Raw genomic sequence first — 26,590 nt, 5'->3', positions numbered from 1 at the left:
GCCGACAAGCTCGAGGGCAGCCGTGAGATAAAACAAGATAAAAGAAACTCATTTCGAATACTCATATATTACTTAATGCATTGTTCGATAATGGAAATATTTAATTAAATAATTGTAATTTGCTCGTATGGGAAAGAAAGAGGGAAATGGTCACAATAATATGTAGCATATTTTACAATTAAATTTTACAATTAAATATGCGAGTATGATATAAAATTTGTATTAAATGTAAAACATTTATTATCGTTAAATTCTATTTTTCAGCAATAATGTATTTATTAAGCTGTAATAAGATGGAATTTCTTAATGGCTGCATGGCAAGTCTGCAGAAGGGGATTCAAACCTTTCAGGTTGCTACGCAACAGCCGTCTTCGGTCACGCATGTGCGCGGTGCATAGTGGGAGTATCCGCACGATGCTGAATCAGTGCAGGACCAGGAGGAGGCTGAAAATGGTGCAGCATCAACAAGGGAAAAAAACGCTGCGGTCGCGTCAACGGAATGATGTGCCATCCCTTAAACTCTCACTTTGAGATTTTACTCCGACGACAGAAGAACAGGTCAGTCGATTAAGGTTTCGTTTTCCGGTGACTGTTTGGTTAATCATTTTTATAAAGAGCTTCTGTAGCAATCAGCCTGCCCTGTGTATCTTGGCACCCTGTCAATAGTGATGCTGTGTTGGCGCTAGCTGCAGGCTTCCATAAATATCCCTTATATACGGGTGCAGGTGTCCCACCTCGGACACGTAAAATCCTCTCACGGTCATGACAAACTATTGAGGCACTTGGGCCTAGAATCAGAAATAGAAACTCAACCATTTTATATGTACTGTATTAATATTCATGCTTAAGGATAATCATGAATAATTAATGTGCTACATAATGCTGCTTTACGTCAACATGACCTGGCAAGTGGAGATGTAGTTTTTCAGATGTTACATTGTTGTATTCGCTCCGTCTATTGTCTCCTTAGTGGACGACATATCCCAAAGTTCTTTTCGCTTCAGGCTTGAGCACGGGAATGGTCCGCTGATTGTTAGACATTTCCCCAATGAAAGATGCTCGAGGGATGCTTCGGGGCGGGGCTCACGTTTGCGGGCTGTTGATTGGACCAGACCGTCATTGGGTGGGGTCGGTTCAGTTCCTTTTGGCACTGCGGAGAAAACTGAAGATGTCAGAAGGCTGAACACACACAAATGTTTCGCTCATGACATTTATCAAGTCCTAATCATGGTGTGCTCGCAGTAATGCTTTTGCAGTCAGCATCTCGTCATCAATGTTTTGAAGTGTGTGAGTTTGCGGTGCAAACAGGTGAAGAGTCTGCAGCACTAACATTATATATGTCAGGATTATCTTTTTGTCCCAGGCACATGTAATGGATGAAATATTTGCCTTTATAAGTGTCCTTTTAAAACATTGCTGTTGTAATTTGCCAAATTATCCATAACAGTATTGATTATACAGAGGTTATATTGTAGAAGCCGGTTAAAAGCTTTACAGTGGGATGCATATATTTTACAGCCTGGATAGACTTTCAGTATGAGTATGCATGTATTTTACATTTTGCACTTACGGCAGACAATATCCATAGAGACTTACAGTGCATTTATGTGGTATACTTTTTTATTAGTAAACACTTAAATGTTTTACCTTACTTTGTGTTGTGAATTGTAAGTATAGGCAAATCTGTTTAGCTAGCTGCATAATTTACAAAAAAAAAAATGTTTGGTTTATGGCTTAGATATGGAATCTGAGGTTGCAGAAGGCATTCCCTGCTTTCTCCTAAAATGCCTTTGTGGCTCCAACATAATCTCAGATGAAGAAGGTGACAGAAGTGTCAGTCATAGTGGGAGTCTTTTCACTTAATTAAATCTATTTATAACCATTTGCATTCCTTAGAGAGATTCATTTTGGTAGATGAGAGGTATTGTGAGCTTTTTAATGATCAAGACAACTTTTGCCGGTTGTGCTGGGGCATTTAGCATTGTCCACATTCATGGGAAAGACAAACTGATGTGTCCATTTTAAAGTCTTAATGACTGAAACATTATGGTATCGTGTTTAAGGGTGTAGTCTAGTTCTGGTCTCTGTGTATGATTGACTTTTGTTACCTGATACTCTGCAGACATTACAGACAACTCGGGACATACTGCAGTGAAGGAACAGGGTGTATTGTCCTGTTCAGGGTTTAAGAAAACAGTAAATGGACAGAAAAATGTGTTTGTGGTTCTGTTGTGTTGTGTTCTTTCAGTCTTTGTAAACTGGAATGCCTTGATCAATATATTCGACAATGTTTTAAGACATTTAATTATGGGATTTAAGCCTCATTTATGCATGTGTTTGTGTGACCTGACCAAGCATAATCGATTATGGATTAAAGCCCAGCGTTAAACAAAGGCCTACAGAAACACAAGTCCATTTATTCTGGTGTCTGTATGGTGTTCTTCATTCTAATGGACACAATGTTGTATTTGTTTAGTCAGTTGTGTTTGGTTTCAAGCTTAAAGGGGACATTTCACAAGATTTTTTTTAAGATGTCAAATAAATCTTTGGTGTCCCCAGAGTACATATGTGATGTACTAATTCAAAATACCCCACATATAAGTTATAATAGTGTGTTAAATGTTAATGCCACTTTGTATGTGTGAGCAAAAATGTGCCATTTTGGGTGTGTCCTTTATAAGGGTGTCACGATTTCGATTTTAAATCGAAATCGATCGAAATTAAGTCACAGCTTCGAACTTCGAATTAAAAAATGGGATCGTCGATGCTGCCACGCCCCCATGTCACGTCCGGTTGGCTTGCCAAGCGAGAGAGATGCCTTTAAAAACATCTGTCCAGCGGAACGCGATCATATTTTAAACACGAGGTATGCTACAACTCCTTGAAATGCATATCATAAACAGGATTACTAGTGATCTGACTTTGGACAGAGCGCAGCTCTCTGCAGGTGCGCGAGAGTGAGGGAGGCGCAAATATGCAGCGGGTTATATTTAAACAAAATGGATAGTTTGCCTCAGCTCGCATGAAACACATAAAACTAAACAAATACATAAGGATTACTACTTTAGTTTATGTTTAGACTTCGGACAGATGCGAAAGCGCGTGCACGTGAGACAGAGAGAAGCGCAGCTGCTTATGATGCTGGATTTATTTCAGATGCTATGAGTCCAAGACACGCGCATTAAGTTCATGTGCATTAAATCCATGTGCGTGCAAGAAGGAATCCTCTTTCTACAAGCTCTCGCGTTAAGTGAAGCCCACAAACCCCCATGTGAGTTGTGCATTGTGCATGTTATGTTAAACTATAATAATAATAAATAATGGCATATCATTTTTGTCTTCAAAAAAAAAATAATGTAAAAATCGAGAATCGGATCGAATCGTGACCTTAGAATCGAAAATGTAATCGAATCGAGGATTTGGAGAATCGTGACACCCCTAGTCCTTTAACATGCAAATGAGCTGATCTCTGCACTAAATGGCAGTAGTGTGGTTGGATAGTGCAGATTAAGGGGAGGTATTATCCCCTTCTGACATCACAAGGAGAGACAAATATCAATAACCTGTTTATCACATGCTTGTGGAGAATGGTTTATTAAAACTTAGTGACTAGGTTGATCTTCTTCACATTTTCTAGGTTGATAAAAGCCCTGGGGACACAATTGTAGCACTTAAAGGATAATTCCAGTATTTAACACTTTGAGTCTCATTTCTGGTTTGTTCTGGATGAACTACAGTGATGGACACTGAAATTTTGACAATGGGTCGTGTTTTGAGTTTTTGACTTGTTTAGAAGCGTCTCTTGACTGCTTCAGAATGGAAGTCAATGACCATGCACAAACATGTCATTAAAACAACACTTAACGTTCATTTTCAAAACTGTGCTACTCACCGAGTGGTTCGTGGTGTTCGTTGATGATTAAAAACAAGTTGTGTAGCAAAATACAGTTTCTGTAGTGTTTTATTTGGCATTTTGTAAAATTCCATTGACTTCTCTTGAAAGACTCATTGCTCGCTGATATATCACTCCTGCGCCAGGAAACAGAAAAGGGTCTGTTTACATGTGGTTGTAGTTTTTTCGCTCGGTTTCTCTCAGAAGATTTTTTCCCATATTTGATGGCTCAGTGACCAGCTTTAGGTTTGAAGTTGAGCTCGATTGTGACTGTCTATAGACTCTATACGCTAGACACCGAGCGTACTTGTATGGCAAAGTGGTTGTCGCCATCAAGTGGTCGGGAGTGTGCTAACGCTTCAGACTCAAATATAGAGCGGAAGTATATACGCGCTTGTGAGGTATCTGAAAAAATAGTTCCACTATAGCAAATAACACGGATTGAAATCATACATTGCGCCAATATTTTGTTTTTAATCATCAACGAACACCACAAACCACTCGGTGAGTAGAACAGTTTTGAAAATAAACATGAAGTGTTGTTTTAATGACATGTTTGTGCATGGTCATTGACTTCCATTCTGAAGCAGTCAAGAGATGCTTCTTAACGAGTCAAAAGCTCAAGACACGACCCATTGTCAAAATTTCAGTGTCCATCACTGTAGTTCATCCAAAACAAACCAGAAATGAGACTCAAAGTGTTAAATACGGGAATTATCCTTTAAACATGGAAAAAAGTCTGTTTTTAATTATATGTCCCCTTAAAAGGAATAGTTTACCCTCCATTATGCTTTGTCATTATGTCATTTGTACCCTCAATGTCTTTTGGTGCTGCTTTTTAAAGTGTTTTTTAGAGGTTTTCTAACCAGAAAAACATTTAAGCTTTAAAATGACCTAAAAGTGTCAAATAAATAACTCCACTTCACTTGTGTCATATATTTTAAGTGTCCTGAAGATCTGGTTCTGCTATTACACATTATTTAAAAGTAAACATCCTAAAACTGCCTAAACAACAGTTCAGGCACTAACAGAGAGGTGACACCTTGAAAAAAATCTGCATTTGGGTTTTGAAAAACAAATAAATACATTTGGGTGTTTCATTCAATAGACATGAGGGTGAGTAAATAATGACATAATTTAAATTTTTGGGGTAACCATCTCTTTAACGTCTGTGTAAAGTAAATCCAGAGAACTGTTTCTAAACACATTCACATTACACATTACAAAAGACTTCACTGAACTGTGCAGTCTGAGGTATGGATTTTTTCGATAATGCTTTGGAGCCACCGGCCCACCCCTAATCAGTTGCAATTGCCCTTAAATTTCAGGTTTCAATGGTATTTGAAAATTGAAAGAGACAGCAGCTTTCTCGCAAGCGGGTGTGGTTTCACCACCAACAGTTGGCACGGACCCAGCGTTTAAGAGCATATGAAGAGTTTGGTTCCAAAACGCAATAAATCCATTTTGACAAATTTCGGTAAAAACGTGTTTTCTATACCAAGAAAGTGACAAGATGAAAACCACTATTTTCTGTTACAAACTTTCACATAGCATCTTTAGCTTATAAAAACATAAAAAATTCAAATCCATAACTTGATTTTCAAAGATTTATTATAAAAACGGATATTTTTTTCCACAAAATGCAATAAATCCATGACAAGTTTTTATTCTAAATGCTATAAATCTATTGAATCAATCGCCTATATAAATGTGCATTCATCTTTGCCATGTTATATTCATTTAGTTGACAAGTTGTACACACTGATAAAAAAAAAAAACATTAATGGCAATAATCAAAACACTTACTTTGTGATATTAAGAACACGGTCATTGCTGCGGTTATACTTGACGTCTTCGCTTAACATTTTTCACAGCGATCAGCTGTAAAATGTTTTGGTCCTGCTCGATTTTCGTTGACTTTGAGTAAAATTTTGGAAAGTTTTTCATAAGATCTGAGTCAATGTGTTAGCATGACAGAAACTTGATGCTGTCGGCCCGGGCAAACAATAAGCACCCGTCTTCAAGTGCCTCTTGTGTAAATTATTAGATGTTGATGACTTACGTTTCTTTCCCATCACAGAAAACCATCACAGGTTTATCAATGCTATTAAAGTATTATTTTGTTTTTGTTTGTTTGGTGATCACAAAGTACAAAGTAGATGAAGAAAACAAGGATTCCGTGTACTCAACGCGCCGCCATTGTTTGTTTACATTGCGTGGAATGGTGTGCTGTAATCTGTGGAGTGGATTTATGGCATTCTGTAGAAAAGGAGGAGTGGTGTTTATTGCGTTTAGGGGAAAAAAGGTAGAAAAGATGACAGATAAACACTCAGATATTGGATTTTGCGTAAAATTAAGAATTTACTTTTTAATACTGACCTGATATAATGCTGATTCTGGCAGTAACTCATTTTTTTCAAAAATGGCGTTTATTGTGTTTTGGAACCAAACTCTTCATATAATCCTGCCTATATTTCCAAGATTTTGATTTCCAACTTATTTTATTTACTTGCCTTTTTGTTTTTCATCAATCAAATTTGGCTGGATTGTTAATAGCACATTTTTCTTTGGTGTGACAAACTGAAAATTTTAAATCAGACTTTACACGGACTTTAATGTGATTTTAATTCTATTTCTAAATATATATTTTTTAACCAGTACAATTTTTCCATTAACGTGTCACAACAATACACCTATAGTAACAGTACCTGTGATATTATTAAGCATGATATGATATTCTGCTTTGAGAGAAAGTACGTATATTTAAACTTGTATTTATAATATAATTTAATCAATCAAAAGAGTGAAAACACAAAAGATTTTTACTGATAGCTTTGTTTATTTGTTTAAATCCCACTCAATATTACAATGATATTGTTTCGAATATTGCTTGAATTCTAATGACCACGTGTTGTGAAAATCTGGTATTGTGACAGTCCTATTTCACAACATCTGTTTTTGGGTCTTTAGTTTTTTACAAAATGTAAAAATACAACTATAGTTTCTAGAAAATCTAAAGCATGCAGTGTTTTAGTATGCCATATAAGCACACAATACAGATGTATTTGCACGTTTTGTTGCAGGTAAATGGCAGGGTTTGGTAAGGTGCTGGCCAACCGATGCAGTGTGTAGGGCCCGTTGTCCACGGCGACGAAAACATGAACGGGGCGGGGGAGCAGGTTGACATCCTGCCCCCCAACTGCTTGGTAAAAGAGCGTTGGAAAGTGGTAAGTGTATATGTAGTGTGTGTGTGCATGTGTGTGTAGGAATTCGGGTGTCCTATGTGTGTGTTGTTTTTGCAGTTTAATCACACAGGACAAAATGGCCCACAACAGATGTCTTTAGATCAACTTAGTCTGGCTTCTTTCCAAATTGCATCCAAACCATTTGGATATGGGCCCGTTCATAGCATCTCCCCATAAACATTAAACAGGCAGGCAGCTGTCCCCAACAATATATTCTTGGAAAAGGCTGCAAATTGTCATGGCTGATTTACTGTAATAGTGTCTCAGTGTTGGGGATTTTGGCAACACTTAAAGGGCACATATTATGATGCTCTTTTTTACAAGATGTAATTTAAGTCTCAGATGTGCCTAGAATGTGTCTGTAAAGATTCAGCTCAAAATACCCCACAGATCATTTGTTATAGCATGTCAGCTATTTGGGTGGGAGCAAAAAGTGGTGTGTTGTTTTCATGTGTGTACCTTTAAATGCAAATGAGCTTACCAACAGATGGTAAGCGCTTCCGGTTAAAAATAGATCTGATTTCTGGGAATACAGTCTAATTCAATAGTATTTTTGGTGCATACGCGCTACAACGTGCTAACAAACACATTTAAAAAAGCTTTTGAGTAAAATTAACCAGTCAGTCAGTGGTCGTGGGCGGGGCTTTATCAGTGTGACATCACATTAACAAGAAAATCAAAACAGCATGTCGGGGATTAAAAAATAAGGAGAGGCTGGATTTTTCATTGTAGGGTTGTTGTGTTTCCACTGCTAACACACATTTATGTCCAAACCTTTTAAAAGTGGATTTTGCATACTATTTGCTCTTTAAAACAAAGTCTCTTAAACGTAAGTGTTGAGTCCTAAACGTAACCCAGCCATAAAGCAAGTGCTGTAGTCAATTTGGGATTAACGTTTAAACCAAATTAAAAGATATGAGAGGGACTACCTTCTCCAGGATTTAAATCTGCAATACCTTTTGATTACCAATTGAGATCTATAACCACCAGGCTGTGCATTGTATTATTAAAGTGATGAGTCAATTAGAGTGGTAAAAAGTGGTGGAAATTTACCTAAAATCCTCCTTATTTGGGTTTCAAAATATGTCAAACAAATCTAGTCAGTTAAAACCCATTTTCTGTGAATTTAGCCAATTATAATATTTTACAGTTCAGATTCAGGCCCTTTTTTGAGTTCAAAATACAGAACATTCTTCAGAATGATGTTGGTGTGATATATTTATGTATTGTGTGTGAGGTAGGCTTCATGTGGTGTTATAGAATAACACATAAAATCAATGCACTGCCATGACTGACCTTCTTACTGTTTCAATATGTGTGTGTGTTCAGCTGAAGAAAATAGGTGGCGGAGGGTTCGGAGAGATATATGAGGCCTATGACCTGTTAACACGGGAAAATGTGGCTTTAAAGGTGGAATCTGCCCAGCAGCCAAAACAAGTGCTAAAGATGGAGGTTGCTGTACTGAAGAAACTACAAGGTGAGGAAATTGTGACATCATGTGCATTTTTACAATAACTCTCTGGAGTTTTGCCATCATATTATATAGGAAAATGTAGTAAGTAGTGGATGGAGAGAGAGAGCTCACTACGTTTTAAAAGCTAATATTTGTCCTTACATTTCGTAATTGTGTTTAGGTACTGTAGGTAATACAGTAGCCTAGAACGGGTCCTGTTAAGTATATGAAAATGTTATACATTAATATGCCAGTCACAATGTTTTAGATGTGCACATATAAAACACACACATCATGTGCATTTAACAATAACTCTCTGGAGTTTTGCCATCATATTAGATAAGAAAATGTAGTAAGTAGTGGATGGAGAGAGAGGAAAAACAGGACCAATTGACACATGCCACATTTTATTCTTCGTTCTTTTGACGCATGCCACACTTTATTCTTCGTTCGTTTGAACAACACACTACCTACTGTGCCATTGTGGCTCTGTTCCAAAATATAATATAAATAATAGAATCATTATTTTAAACAGTGTTTGATTTAAATTTAAACAAAATAAAGATTTCTCAGTTTAGATTGTATCCATTATTTGGGACCCTGCTTGTGAAAACCCAGCTGATTTTTTTGTGGTTTACTGTTTTCATCTTAAAATCATCCTTAATAATGTAAATAACATTTAATAAAAATATAACCTTGATATCTTACAAATATTGACGTTGACATTAATATTGACCAGGTCAAAGATTAGAATTAAGTGAAAATCAGTGAATGAAATCAAGCTTTGATGCTCCTAATTCCAAAATTGTGAGACCTAGATTATAGACAGCAGCACATTTGTGTTTTGTATGTGTTTGTTTGCTTACTAGAGGATCACACTGTTACACTGCATCTGTCTCTATTGACATCCACAGCAAGATGCCATTTGTGTATTGTTCCCTATGTGGCGTGTTCCAAATTAGCCCATATTGAAACAGCTCACTACGTTTTAAAAGCTAATATTTGTCCCTATATTTTGTAATTATGTTTAACTACTGTAGGTAATATAGCGTAGAATGGGTCCTGTTAAGTATATGAAAATGTCATACATTAATATTCCAGTCACAATGTTTTTAGATGTGCACATTTAAAACACACACAGGTACACACACTGACTTCAATGCCTCTAAGGGCATTTTGCTTCAGCTGAATGGGAGTCCATTGGGAATCTGTAAGAGTAATGAGCGTGAAGAACTAAAAGCAGGAATCACCTCAGAATTTCTCTCTGTCTCTCCTTTTCTCTCGCTCTCACTTTTATTTTTTTCTCTGTAACCTTCTTGGAGGACATGCTTGAGAATCCCAAATGCCCTTTGCTAGCTGCCTCCCTGTACCTGCTCGCTAAATGTATTTTGTATGGGCGAGTGTATGTGTGTGTGTATTCCGACAGTAGGCCTACATATGATAAATCTTTGAAATTATGATGTTCATTTCTTTTGTGCAGGAAAGAATCATGTGTGCAAATTCATTGGATGTGGAAGAAATGACAAGTTCAATTATGTTGTCATGCAGCTGCAGGTACGGTTGGAATTTTAATACTGTATGTGTGAGTATGTATGTGTGTGTGTGTGGGGTTGGTAAAAAACTGCAGTTGACTCACTCTCACTCTCTCTCTCTCTCTCTCTCTCTCTCTCTCTCTCTCTCTCTCTCTCTCTCTCTCTCTCTCTCTCTCTCTCTCTCTCTCTCTCCTCTCTCTCTCTCTCTCTCTCTCTCTCTCTCTCTCTCTCTCTCTCTCTCTCTCTCTTTCTCTGTAGGGAAGGAATCTTGCTGATCTGAGGCGGAGTCAGCCTAGAGGGACTTTCAGTATGAGTACAACTCTACGGTTAGGGAAACAGATCCTGGAGTCTATTGAAGCAATTCACTCTGTGGGCTTCCTGCACAGAGACATTAAACCTGTATGTCGTCTGTTCTGTCCTGCTGTTCTGTTACAGTCTGTTGTGTATTATTCAAGTCAAAGTTATTTATATCTTACAATTCTTCTACAATGTTGCAATACAATGCTTGTTTTTACAATGTATTGTATTTTACAATATAAACACTCGTGGAACATTTCTTAGCCCATCAGAATAAAGCATTCAACAGGCTCGAGTACGTAAAATCAGATTTTGTTTTGCATGTTTGTGACACTAAAATTTTAATAAAAGATTACCCAAGTAAACACAACATGCAATTTTTAAATGAAGGTTTTTATTATGAAGGGAAAACTAAAGCCCGATTTATAGTCGTGCGTAAGCTCTACACCGTAGGTTATCCGTAGCCTGTGCGTAGCTCTTCGTAGCATGACGTGCACCATGCACATTTTTTAACAGCACGCCAGTTCTCACGGAACGCAAGCTCTGTGATTGGTCCTCCTGTCAGGTAAAAAAACTGCGTCATAGGTATTTCCGTTTGCGAAGGTGAAAACAAAGATGAGCCAAGTTGAGGAGTAATTTAACTCAAACTGCAACAAAAGTCGCTGTTTATTAACTTCTATCATAGCTGGTCTTCACAAATCATACACAACAAGTTGCTGTGTCTTCTTCGTTTGTGTGTTAACTTGCCAAGCTTCTTCTTCTTTTACGGTCACGCTGCTACTGTGGTTACATGTGTGGATACTGCCTACCAGCGGTCTGTGCATGTGTTTGCACGTCGACGAGGACGCAAAAGTATAAAGGAAAACCACCATCGCACCTACGCCGTAGGACCTACGCACAACTATAACGAGCCCTTAAATCCAAACCCACATGGCCCTGTGTGAAAAAGTGCTTGCCTACTAAACCTAATAACTGGTTGGGCCACCCTTAGCAGCAACAACTGCAATCAAGCGTTTGCGATAACTTGCAATGAGTCTGTCACAGCGGTGTGGAGAATTTTTGACCCACTCATCTTTGCTAAATTGTTGTAATTCAGGCACATTGGAGGGTTTTTGAGCATGAAATGCCTTTTTTAAGGTCATTCCACAGGATTTCCTTCAGGATTTTTGGTAGACAGCAGAATTCACAGTTCCATTTATTACAGCAAGTCTTCCAGGTACTCAAACAGCAAAACACCCCTCAGACCATCTCACTACCACCACCATAATTTTGGTCTACCGGCCACTCCTGGGAGGCTTCACCACTGTTGCATGTTTTCACCATTTGTGGATAATGTCTCTTACTGTGGTTCACTAGAGTCCAAAAGCTTTACAAATGGCTTCATAACCTTTTCAGACTTAATTACTTACTTTCTCATTTGTTCCTGAATTTCTTTGGATCTCAACATGATATGTAGCTTTTGAGAATCTTTTGGTCTACTTCACTTTGTTAGGCCACAGTTATGTTTTAATTGGGGGCAAGCACTTTTTAACACAGGACCATGTGGGTTTGGATGTTGTTTTCGTTTCATAATAAAAACCTTTATTTAAAAACTGCATGTTGTGTTTAATTGTGATATCTTTGATTTATATTTAAATTAGTTTGATAATCTGAAACATTAAAGTGCGACAAACATGCAAAAACATAAAAAATCAGGATATATATGTTGCGGTTAACACACACAGTACATTTTTACAGCTGTTCTCTCTCCTATCCTAGTCTAACTTCGCCATGGGCCGGTTGCCGTCCACCTGTAGGAAGTGTTACATGCTGGACTTTGGTTTAGCGCGACAATACACAAATACGAATGGGGAAGTGCGACCGGTGAGTATTGCTTTGACTCATTTCTGACCTGCTTTATATTCACACAGATTCTGGAGCAGTTTAGGTTGTTTTCTTTAAAAGCAATAAAAGAAATAAGCGTCTTTTGTTTAGTTTTACATATTTCTGTTTTCTGCATGTGCAGTTTTGTTTCATATTTATTTGCAATTTGAGGAGTTATTTTGTATTATTTTGTGATTTCTTTACATTAATGAATCTTATTATTTGTGTTTTGAAATCATTCTTATGTTTCACTTTTCTCAGTTTTGTTTTGCAGTTCAATTTTGGCTCTCATGTTGAATCGCATGCTTCCCTGCCAAAGATGTATGTCCCTGTTACCATAGCGACAGTCATATTGTGAGTTTTCCGAAATCTGCCTCTAAAATCAGCATTTCCTGAAGGCTATTAAAAATGACCCACTCTTCTTTATTGGATGTGCCCTCTAATGCCAAGCCCTGACCAAACCCATTCTTTTACCATCTCATACCTGCTTCCTACATCCTTACTTTCTGTTATGTAAGAGATGTCATATACATGTACGTATGTTGAAAAAAATGTATACAGTCAGTCTTGAGATCAGCAAAAGGGCCAATACATACATTTTAGGTATAATTCTTATTGCCATTCCTTACCTTGCTTGAATGTTGTATGTCCTTTCCTATTAAAATCTTTATATTGTTCTACTGTAGCCAAGGACGGTGGCAGGATTTAGAGGAACAGTTCGCTATGCTTCCATTAACGCTCATAAAAACAAGGTAATTGTAGACATATTGTACAATGCATATACAAGGATTTACTTCTTTAAAGGTGCATGCCATAATTCTCTTTACAAGGGTCATGAACAAGAATTGGTACTAAATATGTGTAAAATAATGTACACTAACAAGATGAGATGAAATTACATGCATCATACCTCAACTGAGTACTAGCATTTCTTACATGAAATGGGTTGACTTATAGGAGCTGAGATCACATGACCAGCTAAATACTACTTTCTTATCTTAGTAAATCCTCTATTATTAGACACCTTGGAATTAATAGGTTATTTCTATAATGGTATCTAAAACAAATTTGGCAATATACTGTATTCACACCAATGACCAAAACAAATTGCTGAATGCACTTTAAAAACAAACTGTACTAAATGGAAATTTCCTAACAGCTTTAAGAACCTGTTGTACATTTTTAATCTTCTTAACAGGAAATGGGTCGTCATGATGACCTGTGGTCATTATTTTATATGCTGGTAGAGTTTACTGTTGGACAGCTACCATGGCGTAAGATAAAAGATAAGGTAAGATTTGAAGAGCTTGGATACAAAACCCTCAATGTTTATTTGTAAATTAGCATTTTTTCAGTCTCTACAATAAAACACTATTTCCGCATGGCCTAAGCCTGGGATTAAGCACATTTGAAGAGGTGACGCTTAGCGGCTTTTGCACCTGAGCTCTTCATTTATAATTTACATTCACATTAGCCAGTTAATGTTAACATAATGGGATCAGATTAAGTGCATTAACACTTATGTACTGGGTCTTAAGAGCTTTTGCTTAAAATATTTAAGGCCTTCCGAGATCTTTTGGCCAATCATTGTTTCTGTAATGTGTGTCTGATGAACAGGAGCAAGTGGGGCAGATCAAGGAACGTTATGAGCATAGGATGCTATTAAAACACATGCCCGCAGAGTTTCATATCTTCTATGACCATGTGCTGGATTTAGATTACTTCACCAAACCTGATTATCAGGTAAATCATTTGCACACACACAATTTGTGCATAAAACCGCAGTTAAACTTTCCTGAGTGAAGTTTGGATTTTTTGGACTTTTCGTTTCATTTGGGCCCTGTTCTTCATTTTATATATATTTTTTCTTTCTAGTTGTTAATGTCAGTATTTGAAAACAGCATGAAAGAGAGGGTCATAACTGAGAATGAGCCATATGACTGGGAAAAATCTGGAACAGATACAGCCCTCCCCACCAGCACACCACCGCAACAAAATACACGACAGACTGCAGCCATTGTGGGGTAAGATTATAAATGTGTAAACACACTTCTGCATATAAGTAAATACACACTTTAAATAGACGATTCAGTGACACTGACTTGACTCTCCTTTGATTTAATCTCTGGATCACGTCTCTCTCAGGATAGTGAATGTGACACCTGTTCCCGGGGAATTACCACGTGAGAACACTGATGATGTTCTGCAAGATGAACACCTGAGTGACCAGGAGAACGCTCCACCTGGTTTAATACCCAGCAGGCCTATTGAGCCCACACCAGCCCCACCTGCTGGTGAAGGATGGGATGAAACTGACTTTAATCGTAATAAACTCAGGATTAGCATCAGTAAGGTATGTATCATCTAGTTAGTCACAATATAAAATTAAGATTGCTCTGTTCCGCACTAAAATCAAAATGTAATACAAAATGTTTAAGTACTATACTGGAGTGGTCAACAGATTTATTGAACATTTTTGTTCTGACTAACTGATTTTGTTGAAAGATGAAAGGGTCTACATTTCATACCTGTGTCTGTGTATCTTGTACAACCAACCAGAGCCAAAGCAATATTTTAGATAGACTAAGATATGGCTTTTCTCCCAGACGCAGGTAGCAGCAGCAGAGGAGGGAGAGGAGCCTGTTGGAGGGTTGCGGCCTGTATCTCCGGGTAGGAGTGGGGAAGTAGAAGTCCATGCCTGCCCTTCAAGGTATCGAAGAGTCAACAGTCCAGAATCAGACCGCCTGTCTGCTGCAGATGATAGAGGAGATGGTGCAGATAAGCGGTGAGGAGAGAAAGTGGTTCTACAATATTTATGAGTCTGCCTATGACATTTCACTTTGTAAAGGTCACACCACCACATGTCTTGTTGGTGAGAAAGCACACAAGTGGCTCTCTGAGGGAAAACGTGTGTAGTTTTGTTTTATATTACAACATTCTTCTATGACATTTAGGATAACATTTGTTTTTAAAATGAAAGAAAAACGTATACGCGAAGCTTTTGGGAAACATAACAGGTTGGAATTTTAAAGGGGACAGAGAATGAAAAAACATTTTTACCTTGTCTTTGTTGAATAATGGTAGTCTACCCGCATTCACGAACATACAAAAAGTGTTAAACATGCTAAACATCTCAGTCTCATAGAAATTCCTCTTTTAGAAATGTCAGCCAGAAAACAGCCCAATCTGAAAAACTGATGCTTATGACATCACAGGCATCTAACTGCCCCTCCACTTTAAAATAATTGGCTATATTTTTTGAGTGGCAGCAAAGTCAGCCAATCAGTAATGAGATTGCAAGTTAAGCCAGTAGGGGGAGCCAAATAGGTGAAAAACCACTTGTTTAAAATCCCCCGCCCTAATAGAGCTATCTGAGAGAGGTTTTTAGGAAGCTTCTAAGGCATTACAGACCCAAACAAAAAAATTTTTGTCTACATGTCACATCACAGAACAAGGATAAATACCCCGTTCAATCATTCTATGTCACCTTTAAGTTTCTTGGGACAGCAAACTGATAAACATGTAAAATCTTTGTTCATGTGTGCATGTCTTTGTGTTTTATGACAGCTCTCGTATGGACATGCTGGGTTCTCCATCCAGACACGTCTACTCCTCCCAGCCTGCTCTGATGTTCTCTATAGACGCTGGACAGGGAGATCGACTGGCCGGTGGCCGCCATGACATCTCTGCAGATGGTGACCAGGAGGCCCACAGTAACGCCTTCATCCGCTCGGTTCCACTGGCAGAAGAAGAAGACTTTGACAGCAGAGAGTGGGTAATGATCGATAAAGAAACAGAGCTGAAAGACTTTCATCCTGGGGCAGAGCCAACCACCTCAGGCACCACTGATGAGGAACCTGAGGAATTACGCCCCCTTGAAGACCACGAGGAGAGGAGAAGAAGAGGAGGTGGTCATGGACTGGGCGGAGCTGAGGCGGTGGTGCGACCCAAAACGCAACGTGGGATGATGCTCGTAGCAGAGGAGGAGGGGGCAGGGCCAAGCCCCACCCATTTACCTGGTCACTTTTTGCCTCATACCTGCCCAAGAAGAAGGGAGTCAGAGCCATTTGGACCCGATGGACCGGTAAGTGTACACATTGGTGTATGTTTGTGAGTGTGAATGGTTTGCACCCATCACTTTACATGTTTGTGTGTGATCTTTGCTTTATATAGTTTCAGGATTTTCTGAATCGTAGATTGAGTACAATTTGTAATCTTGTCATTTATTAGATTATTAAATATCAGCGGTGTCCAAGTACACAAAACCTTGTTGTATTTTTAGAGACGACTTGGATGCTTCTAAGCACCCAACACCCTGTCAAATCTATGTCTGTACACTGGCATAGATTTAACTTTTTTTGTGATTCATTGTTGTGCATTCAAGTTGTTATTATGTTGCTGACTGAATTATTGTTTTTATTCCATCTATGAGAATAAACACATCAATGACATCATGTGGCTTTTCTAAAAAGAATGAAACATTCTATTATGATGAAACAGATGAAGTATACTATCCTGGCTGCGCCCTCCTATGCACTTCCGCTCAATTTCATTTTCCTTCAGTACTACAGTACGTCTGGGATTTCGGTCTTTTCTAGCGTTTCGAGAAATCACATTTTTGTAGGACCAATCAGCGACCAGAGGGAGTGGCTGAGAACGATGACGTTGTGTGTCATTGTGCGTCAATGACCGGAGCGGCGTTTTGTTAATGATTAGACCCCGCTTCAACAGTTGACTGAATACATTATTGTCCTTAGTGTCAAATATACATTTTGAATTTAGAAAAATGTCTTACATTCGAGGAACAAAACCTGCATCTCTCGTTGACAGACATCTTTTTCTAAACAATCCTCTGATCATTCGGACTTGTTGTTTCCGGCCGGTCTCGGCGCATGATATACGTCACGACCACACGTTAGCGATTGGGTATGGCAGATCCTGAGTGACTCTGGGCAGATCCAAAAGTGTTGAACTTTAACAGAGAACCCGCCAAGTAAATGTTTCTCAATGGAGAGAGGCCAGACTTTCTGTACAAATGAAATGTACGAGAGTCTAGTAGAACCAGGCTAGATGTATACTGTACTGTAAAAAGATCCGTTTTAAGCTTTAACCGATTTTAATGTAGTTATGAAGATAAAAAAACAATAAGGGTGTGCTATATTATTAATATAGTCATGGCTTAATGGGTTGCAGGCAGTCGCTGAGCATTAACACTTTAAGGGGCGTGTACACAATAGCGTTTAAAGAGACACTCCACTTTAAAAAAAAATATGCTCATTTACCAGCTCCCCTAGAGTTAAACATTTGAGTTTTACCGTTTTGGAATCCATTCAGCCGATCTCCGGGACTGGCGGTACCACTTTTAGCATAGCTTAGCATAATTCATTGCATCTGATTAGACTATTAGCATCATGCTTAAAAATGACCAAAGAGTTTTGATATTTTTCCTATTTAAACTTGACCCTTCTGTACTTACATTGTGTACTAAGAATGACAGATAATTAAAAGTTGCGATTTTTTTAGGCCAATATGGCTAGTAACTATACTCTCATTCTGGCGTAATAATCAAGGACTTTGCAGGCGTAACATGGCTGCAGGAGGTGCAATGATATTACGTAGTGCCCGAAAATAGTCCTCAGCTATTGAAAGTTACCAAGGGGACTATTGTCGGGCGCTGCGTAATGTCATCGTGCCTGCTGCAGCCATGTTACGCCAGCAAAGTCCTTGATTATTACGCCGCAATGAGAGTATAGTCCCTAGCCATATCGGCTTAGAAAATCGAAACTTTTAATTTTCTGGAGATCAACAGAATGGATTCCAAAACAGTAAAACTCAAATGTTTAACTCTAGGGGAGCTGAGAAATGAGCCTATTTCCAAAAAAGTGGAGTGCCCCTTTAAGCGCGGCTGAATACGGCAAACGTTTTTTCAGCTAAGTGCTTTGGTTGCCATCATACTTCTGCTTTGTTTATTAGTCATTGAACAATGGGCCACTTGGTTTATGTGATATTTGTTTCGCCCAACCTGCACTGTGATTGGACGCCCGAGTGAGAAGTGACATTGACGAGCTAAGCGTTGCACGCAAAGTTGAACATTTTTCAACTCTGGGCACTCAGCGCAAAAAAAGTTTTTGAAAACGTGGCCCTTCAATTGTACTTCCGTGTACACCGGCAACTTTGCCGCTATCGCCGGCAGCTGTGTGAACGCTCAGTTAGTGCACTTTAGGTGTAAATGTGTTTAGAGTATAGCACAGCCTTGATGGATTTATTGCTTAAAGGAATAGTTTACCCAAAAATAAAAAATGCTTTACTCACTCTGACGTTGTTTTAAAACTGTGTAAATTTCTGTTTTGATAAACACAAAGGAAGATATTTTTGCAGTGGTTGTAAGTGGTGACTTCCATAGTATTTTTAATTTTTTAGTATGGAAGTCAGTAGTGCTCTTGGTTGAATACAAATATCTTTCTTTGTGTTCAGCAGAAACAATACATTTCTAAAGGTTTTAAAACACCTTGAGGGTAAGTAAAAAATGATGAAATTTTTATTTTTGGGTGAACTATCCCTTTGAATAAAAGGCCCTATTAATAGTTCTAGAGATAATATCTTTTACTTGGTCATGTAATATCTCTTTGCTGTTTAGATTGTGGGAAGGTTTCAATGTTTTGATTTACTTGCCTTGCTGTTGAATGTACAGTATTCCACAGTATACAGTGTTTATTTAAGTCACAAATAGCAGACAATTTTAAAAAGTCGCCATGAAACAGAAGTAGCGATTGTCTTTTTTTCACTGTTGTGTTGTGACATATTATCCAAGTGAAACGACTTCTGAATTAGGAAAAAAATTAGGGCCAAATTGCATCCATCGAGAACTGATTGGATCATTGGAAGATCTTTTCCCAGGCAGAAACAAGTCTCTGATAGCCCCGCCCTCGTGCCATTCAGTGTGACAGAAAGTAAATAGAGGTTTTTTCGAAGAGGGGAGGAGATTACAGTTTTTAATTACAGATTATGAGGGCACATGAATAAAAAAATGAAGTGCTCAGATAAGAAGCACTACAGTATTACATATAAGAATAAAAATTGTATATGATTTCATGACAACTGTAAGCTTTTTATAACCTGTATTGGAAGAGTTTAGCATGTTGTGTTTGTCTGTACACTTGATGGTGTGTGTTGTATGTTTGTGTAATCCTGTGCATACGTACATGCAGTGTTTGCTTGTGGGGTTTTTTTTTGGATGGAGAGGATGCGTGCGTGTATGTGCACATGTGTGTTTTCACGCTCACAGCCAAGCTTAGTTTTCTCATTGGTCATACAGGGGTCTGTGTGCACACGTTGGTTCGTTCACAACATGTAGTACATACAAAAATACTCAAATGTAAATGGAAGCTTAAACCATTCAAACAGATGTGGGCGGGTCTTGTCCTCTTAATAAGTTTGTACCACCCATTATATATAATGTATCATCATCTTTTGTTTTTACTGGTGTGTTTTTGTGTGTGTTCTGGGGCAGCATCACACACAGTCTTACACAAAAAACACACTTATCATAGCCTTACGTTTTTCAATACTTCGCGTTTTAGTTTATCCTCAGCCTGATTCCTCTTTTCCTCCGCTCTTATTGGTCTTTTTCAGTTGGAGGAGGACAGGCCACACCCACATCACTCATTCCCGAGGCCCGCCCATTTGAGAAGACTGGCGTCGTATATGTTTTCCTCCGCTGCCATGGACACGGAGGCCTTCCCCCACGACCCCGCCCTCGGGGGAGCGGCCATTCAGCGCAGCCGTTCGGCTGAAAGCAGCCCCGCCCACCGCCACGCCCATCGCAGACACATGCCCCTGTTGCCAGGCAACCCCAGAGCCAGGCATTCTGTACTCAACCTACCACGCATACACTTTCAGCAAATGCTGGCCAAACTTATGAACAAGACATGATCCCCCATCTTAAAAACGAACTGACGTATACTTGTGTGTATTAGAGGGGGAGCACTTTGCAAGCTTTCGTGTCTATAAATGGAAAAAATCAATAAGGACGCTTGGGCGGTAAACTTGGTCTGTGAATGTGAGACACCCGAGTGTTTGTGTGCATGTGAGTATGTGTGTGCGTGTGTTGGAGAGACACACTGGATGTTCTCCAGCTAAAATTGGATAGAAAGCACTTGTGGAGAGAGATACATTACATTGCATCTACACCTACTAAACAAAGCAATTCTGTAAAATGTATTTATTGAAATGTATTTACCCACTGAGGCACTATACACTAAAAGTGATTTTTTTAACCTTCATGTTAATGGAGAATGTTGAACTTCTGGTTTCCAGTGAGATGAACACATTAATTTCAGTGACGAGTAGGGATGCATAACGATCAATCACAATTAATATATAGCAGAATAAAAGTTTTTGTTTACATTATATATGTGTGTAAATTGTGTATAATAATTATGTATATATAAATATGCACACATGCATGTAGAATTATAAGAAAAATATATATTTATATATTAAGTATTTATATTTATATATATAAATTATACATAAATATACAAATGCATATACATATGTAAACATTTCTTAAATATATACATGCATGTGTGTGCATTTATCTATATAGTTATTATACACAGTTTACACACATATATACATATTCATAAATGTATGTATGTATGTAAACAAAAACTTTTATTCTGCTATAGATTAATCACGATTAATCAGCGAATATCTTCATATCATTTGTGCCTCTTGTTTAAACAGGCAGTGCCATTTTTCTGCTTAGCTGACTCAAATAGTTTTTTTTTTTTAGGCCAAACAACAAGAAAACTAAATTATATAAAACATAACCAATCAATTTAAAGCGATGGATCACCCACTACATTAACATTTATACAACTTGAGGGTGAGTAAATTATGACAGAATTTTCATTTTTGTTTGAACCATCCCTTTAAAATCCCTTTGATTTTTTAAATGCATCTGTGTGAGCGGTCAGATTACATTTAGTTTCCCATCATTCGCAATGCAACATAAATATGAAACTTCTTATAAACGTTCAACATCCTCATTGATATATCTCTATACCTGTCTTGCTCCTAAAATAGCAAATAGCAAAAATAGCTTTGTGACATAGTGAATACTAAACAAGTGAACAAAGTCAGCAGTTTTGAAAAAAGTGTACCGATGAATGTTTACAACTATGTTGCTAATGTTCACTCATGCACTGAAACCAGATGTCACGATAGAAGAAACCAAATCTACAGTTTATGCACGACATTCATCATACTGTAGGTACTGATGAAGACATGCTCGATGTGCTGTCTAAATAAAAAGGATCAGATGTAATCAATTACTAAATGACAGTGTAGATAATCGTTCCAAAAAATCATGTTTAAAAGACCAAATCAAATTTAAGTCTCAATTTCTCATCACTTTAATGATTCCTAAGAGGAATAGATGGAAAGTGTGATTGTTTTCATTGTTGAATGTGAGTTGTATCAGATATAACCAAAATGTGAACACACAAAGGGTGTGTTTGTGCATCTTCTGTGTGTTCATAAGGGACACTACAGTACAAGGACAGAGCTTGCTTGTTCAGCAATTGTTTTTGCACAATCTTTTCGCATCATTATGATCTCAGCAGGACTAGCACATGAATAACCTGCTAAATATCACAACACACACCTCCAGGCAGGATGAATGGCTTTCTTAAGCAAGCAGGACAGAATATGGATGAATAGATCTCTCTGTATGGATTCTCATAGACCCAGGACTGCAAGTGAAATTAGTTATATACATCCTGTATATATTTTGGATTTCTTGGCAACTCCTGGCATCGAAAGTAGTGAATTTTAGCTTCATGAAAGATAAGCAAGTAAGAAAGACAGAGTGAGAAACAATTTTGAGTATAAGGCCCATTTTAAATAAGTGTGATGTCACATTTGTCTTCCATATTAGCTGTAAAAAGTTTATTTTCTCTTAGAATTATTGTCTGTTAATAATGTCAGATATATATGCACATTGCTTTTAAATGCAGAGATGCTGGGCACTGTATGAACATCCGCTGTGAATGATGCGGAACATTTCAGTTGTCTGAAAGTCAACATCAGCACTAATCTTCTTGACTAAAAGTTAGTAAGGTGATTTTGGAAAGAATACAATTCTATGGTGTAGATATGTTGTATATGAAGTGCAATAGAGCTTAAGGCAATATGTGCGTAAAAGAAAGACTGAGCCGCTTTCTTGATTTTTGTCACACATGCATTAGTGGTTCCATACACATATGCAGAACTTTTGAACTTGACTATGATTTACCATTCAGCAAACGAATGTCGCATTTATGTTTTCACTTGGTCATTGACCGGACATGATACTTGAAGTAATTTGAAGTATTTAAAGGGGCCATGTCACAAGACTTTTTTAAGATGTCAAATAAATATTTGGTGTCCCAAGAGCACATATGTGAAGTTTTAGCTCAAAATACCATATAAATAATTTATTATAACATGTTAAAATTGGCACTTTGTAGGTGTGTGCAAAAATGTGCCGTTTTGGGTGTATCCTTTAAAATGCAAATGAGCAGATGAAGTGCAAATAGTGATCACAATGATGGTGGTGTGTTAAAATTGAAACTCAATTGTGCTGTGAATTATTTTATCTCTCTCTCTCTCTTTCACCGCAGTAAATGGCTGTGGTTGGATAGTTCAGATTAAGGGGTGATATTATTATAATAAGAGCTCCTTATGACATCATAAGGAGAGCCAAATTTTAACAACATATTTTTCAAGTGCTTGTAGAGATTGGTTTACCAAAACTAAGTTACTGGGTTGATCTTTTTCACATTTTCTAGGTTGATAGAAGTACTGGGGACCCAATCATAGCACTTAAACATGGAAAAAGTCGGATTTTCATACCATGGCCCCTTTAAAGTATTTATCACAATAATTCCTTGCATACCTAACCTCTTCAATAGAAACTGACAGTGTTAGTGCATTGTGGTGTCGTCCAAACAAGCCTCATATCCTAACCTGCCGCAGCATTGAAAAGCGAAGAGTGACCAAACATTTTGCCAACCACATGAGAGATTATTACTCTAAAATCCTGCTATTTAGATTTTTAATGTTCATAACTTTCTAACATTAAAGGGCACATATTATGCAAAATCCACTTTTACAAGGTGTTTGGACATAAATGTGTGTTGGCAGTGTGTGAACACAACAACCCTACAATGAAAAAAAATCAGCCTCTCCTTTTTTTTTAATCCCCATTAAACCAAAGCAGTCTCAATGCTGGTTTGATTCTTTTGTTATTGTGATGTCACACAAACAAAGCCCTGCCCACAGCCACTGACTCACTGGTTCATTTTACCCAATAGCTTTTTTAAATATGTTTGTTAGCACATTGTAGCTTATTCAGCTGAAGATACCAAAAGAAATCACTGTCTGGTGGTAAGGGAGTGAGGAGCTGTAGCTCATTTGCGTTTAACTCTTCCTCGCCAGTCTTTTTTTCTTTTTGAAAAGTTGTCCGCCAGCATTTCTTTTTGTGATTTTTACAAAAGTTTCACAAAATCCCTTTCAGGAAAATTTTCTTCTAAAAATATATAAACATACAAATATATAAACTGAAAGAACAAGCCCTCTGATTTCAAACAAACAAACAAAAAAACGGGGGGGGGGGGGGGGGGCGTTTCATCCTATCTATATTTTTTTCTCTGCTTATAAACTCTTAAATATGGGTATTTTTCTTAAAAAATAAAAAAATAGCCAAAAGCTGAAATAATTGCATTTTTGTGAAAATGTTTTGTTAGAGATCAAATTCAGAATGATTATCAAAACATACACACAGTTTAAAATGAGTAAATATTCTGGATAATCGCGGTATTACAGATTAACATAAAAACTGTCAATGGCGGGGAAAGAGTTAAAGGTACACACATAAAAGCATTTTTGCTCCCATCCAAATAGGGGCATTTTGGACATGCTATAACAAATGATGGTGTATTTTGAGCGAAACTTCACAGACACAGAGACTAGTAGGCACACCTGAGACTTATATAACATCTTGTAAAAACGGGCATAATATGTTCCCTTTAATATGTTCTCCAGCGTGGATGGTCACAGAAATCTTATCGCATTGTGTTAGGTTAGAGACTTTCTATGACACAAAGGAAATAACGTAGCAAATCATTGCTTTATCTGTACTGTAAGGTCCTTGGGACAGTTGTTTCAATTTTACAATATATACTTATCTATATATAAAGATTGATTGTAAATTGTCCATGTCCTAATGTTCAATTTAAATTCATACCTCGGCTGTAAAAATGCTACTGCGCAATGCTTGATATCAATGCATATGCAATTCTGAATTAATTTTATAATTTGCCTCACTGGGGCCAACTGCTGATTGGGTAGAAAGTTTGGCTTATTCGATTTTGAGAACTATTGAAGAGAATGTTCAGGGCAGTTGGCTCCTGGCGTCTGTGCTGCTTTGAGGGATTTAATGCAATTTTCACCAATCACTGTTGATATGAACTCACCAACACAATTTAATGCCAATTCATACATATTTTAGGTGGTGGCTAATTGTATTAATTCGTAGGACCACGATTGGCTTTCATCTTGTGACGTTGGGGTTAGGGGTGGGATTTCAATATTGTTTTTTTCTAATAATCCTTCACTTCATATCATTTCAAACTAATAAGCCAACTCGTAAAATGCGTATGAATCATGTGAGATCAGTCTGGAGTCATTCATGTACTGTAATGTAAGAGTCTGTAGTCTGAATTTGAGATTTAGATGTCTTCCTAATCGAGAGGGTGTTTGAGGGTCCCAAAGATGGTTACATGGTCTGGTCATATCACATTTTAATCTTTAAAAAGACAAATGTCTTTTCATTTTTTTTTTATGCTAAATTCTTATGCAGATTGGCCCGAACACAATGTTTCTACATTGTGTATAAATTTGAAGTGTGTTCAAATTTGTGTTTTCCCAGTGAGAGGAAGTCTGTTAATTTCGTTGAATGGCAGATGGAATTTCTTATTCCTGAATTCCCTCCCTTAAATGTCTTCTCTTACTACTGAGAAAATACTCTTTATGGTGTTCATTCAGTAACACTTTAGCTGATTTCGTTATTTACTCGGCTTTGTACCATTCAACATATATGACATCATTCATGGGGGTCAGATTCCAGCTTGTCACAACCTTCAGCTGTAAGCTGCACACAGGAATGTATATCCTCTTTAAAACAGTCAGAATAAATAGTAACTGTTTAAAAAGTCTATTTGTGTTGAAGAATTTGAAAAAAAATTATTATTAAAAAATATTTTTTAATTTAATATGTTTGGACAAAACAGAGATGTTTGAATGGCTTCTCACGGATCAATATTGTTATTATTCAATGTCAAAGAATTTTAACATTGTCAAAATTTTTATCTGGTCTTTTTATTATATTAGTCATGAACTGATCCCAGACCTGCTCATTGAAGCATTACATGTGTAAACCAGGGTCAATCTTTAAAAGCAAGAGTCTTTCACAGAATAGCTTTTATAGTGCAATAAACACTACATAGACTTGTATAGTAGACTTTTAATATGTACAAGCATGTATTTAAGGCTTTTGTAAATTGGGAAAATGTTTGAGCAAGCTCCTGTACTAACACATTCCTTTGTCTAATATGCTCTTTGTGTGTCCATAGTGCTGTATATACTGTTGGCTGAGCACTGTCTTAGAGTCTACACTTGAATCACAAATGGGCTAAATTGTTAAAAAAGAAAAAAATAACACTGTAAAATGGACTTTTGTGCCTTTATAACCTTGTATTTCGTTCTAAAAAGACAATCCTGCAAAGCTTGTATACAACCAAATCACAAGTAAACAATCTGAAAAATGACTGAAAAGTAGTCTGTTCTATTACAGTGTGCTGTGCATGAATAAAAGTTTTCATTTGTTTAAGGCCTTGTCCACACGGACACGGGTATTTTTTAAAACCGTATCTCTTTGACAGCGCGTGATCACGTTTTTTTGCGTGTTCATGTAGTCAGAGATTTCTTTTAAACCGAGCATGTGAGGAGGGGATTTTTTTTAAACTGCATGAGGAGTAACTAAAAAATACCCATGTCCATGTGGACTAGGCCTAAATGTGCTCCACTTTTAACTCTTTCCCCGCCATTGACGAGATATCTCGTCAATCAAGAGAAAACGCTTCCCCGCCAATGACGAGTTTTTCCGTCTTTCCGCAATACCGCTATTATCCACTAGGTGGCGCCCTTCCGCAACTTTTTAAACCGGGAAGTATTGCCCTATGGCAAGCTGCTGCATGTCCGT

The 26,590-nt window shown here is 37.6% G+C and overlaps 1 protein-coding gene across 2 annotated transcripts in view; it reads left to right on the top strand.

Moving 5' to 3' along the window:
- The first annotated feature begins 81 nt into the window (after positions 1-81).
- The window catches only part of ttbk1b (tau tubulin kinase 1b), a 36,945-nt gene continuing 10,436 nt past the window's right edge, over positions 82-26,590 (top strand). Inside the window, exons 1-13 of one of the 2 annotated variants that reach the window (XM_065297453.2) lie at positions 82-558; positions 6,976-7,119; positions 8,467-8,614; positions 10,071-10,144; positions 10,381-10,521; positions 12,178-12,282; positions 12,969-13,034; positions 13,481-13,573; positions 13,900-14,025; positions 14,158-14,306; positions 14,428-14,635; positions 14,889-15,067; positions 15,850-16,366. In XM_065297453.2, the coding sequence (XP_065153525.1) occupies positions 7,012-7,119; positions 8,467-8,614; positions 10,071-10,144; positions 10,381-10,521; positions 12,178-12,282; positions 12,969-13,034; positions 13,481-13,573; positions 13,900-14,025; positions 14,158-14,306; positions 14,428-14,635; positions 14,889-15,067; positions 15,850-16,366 (1,914 nt within the window). In that variant the 5' untranslated portion in view covers positions 82-558; positions 6,976-7,011. Of the gene's footprint in view, positions 559-6,975; positions 7,120-8,466; positions 8,615-10,070; positions 10,145-10,380; positions 10,522-12,177; positions 12,283-12,569; positions 12,637-12,968; positions 13,035-13,480; positions 13,574-13,899; positions 14,026-14,157; positions 14,307-14,427; positions 14,636-14,888; positions 15,068-15,849; positions 16,367-26,590 lie in introns of those variants that run through there. The other variant, XM_065297454.1, reaches the window with a different exon arrangement.

Source organism: Paramisgurnus dabryanus, chromosome 17 (genome assembly GCF_030506205.2).
Source record: "Paramisgurnus dabryanus chromosome 17, PD_genome_1.1, whole genome shotgun sequence".
Lineage (NCBI taxonomy): Eukaryota > Metazoa > Chordata > Actinopteri > Cypriniformes > Cobitidae > Paramisgurnus > Paramisgurnus dabryanus.
This window is presented reverse-complemented; position numbering and strand designations above follow the sequence as displayed.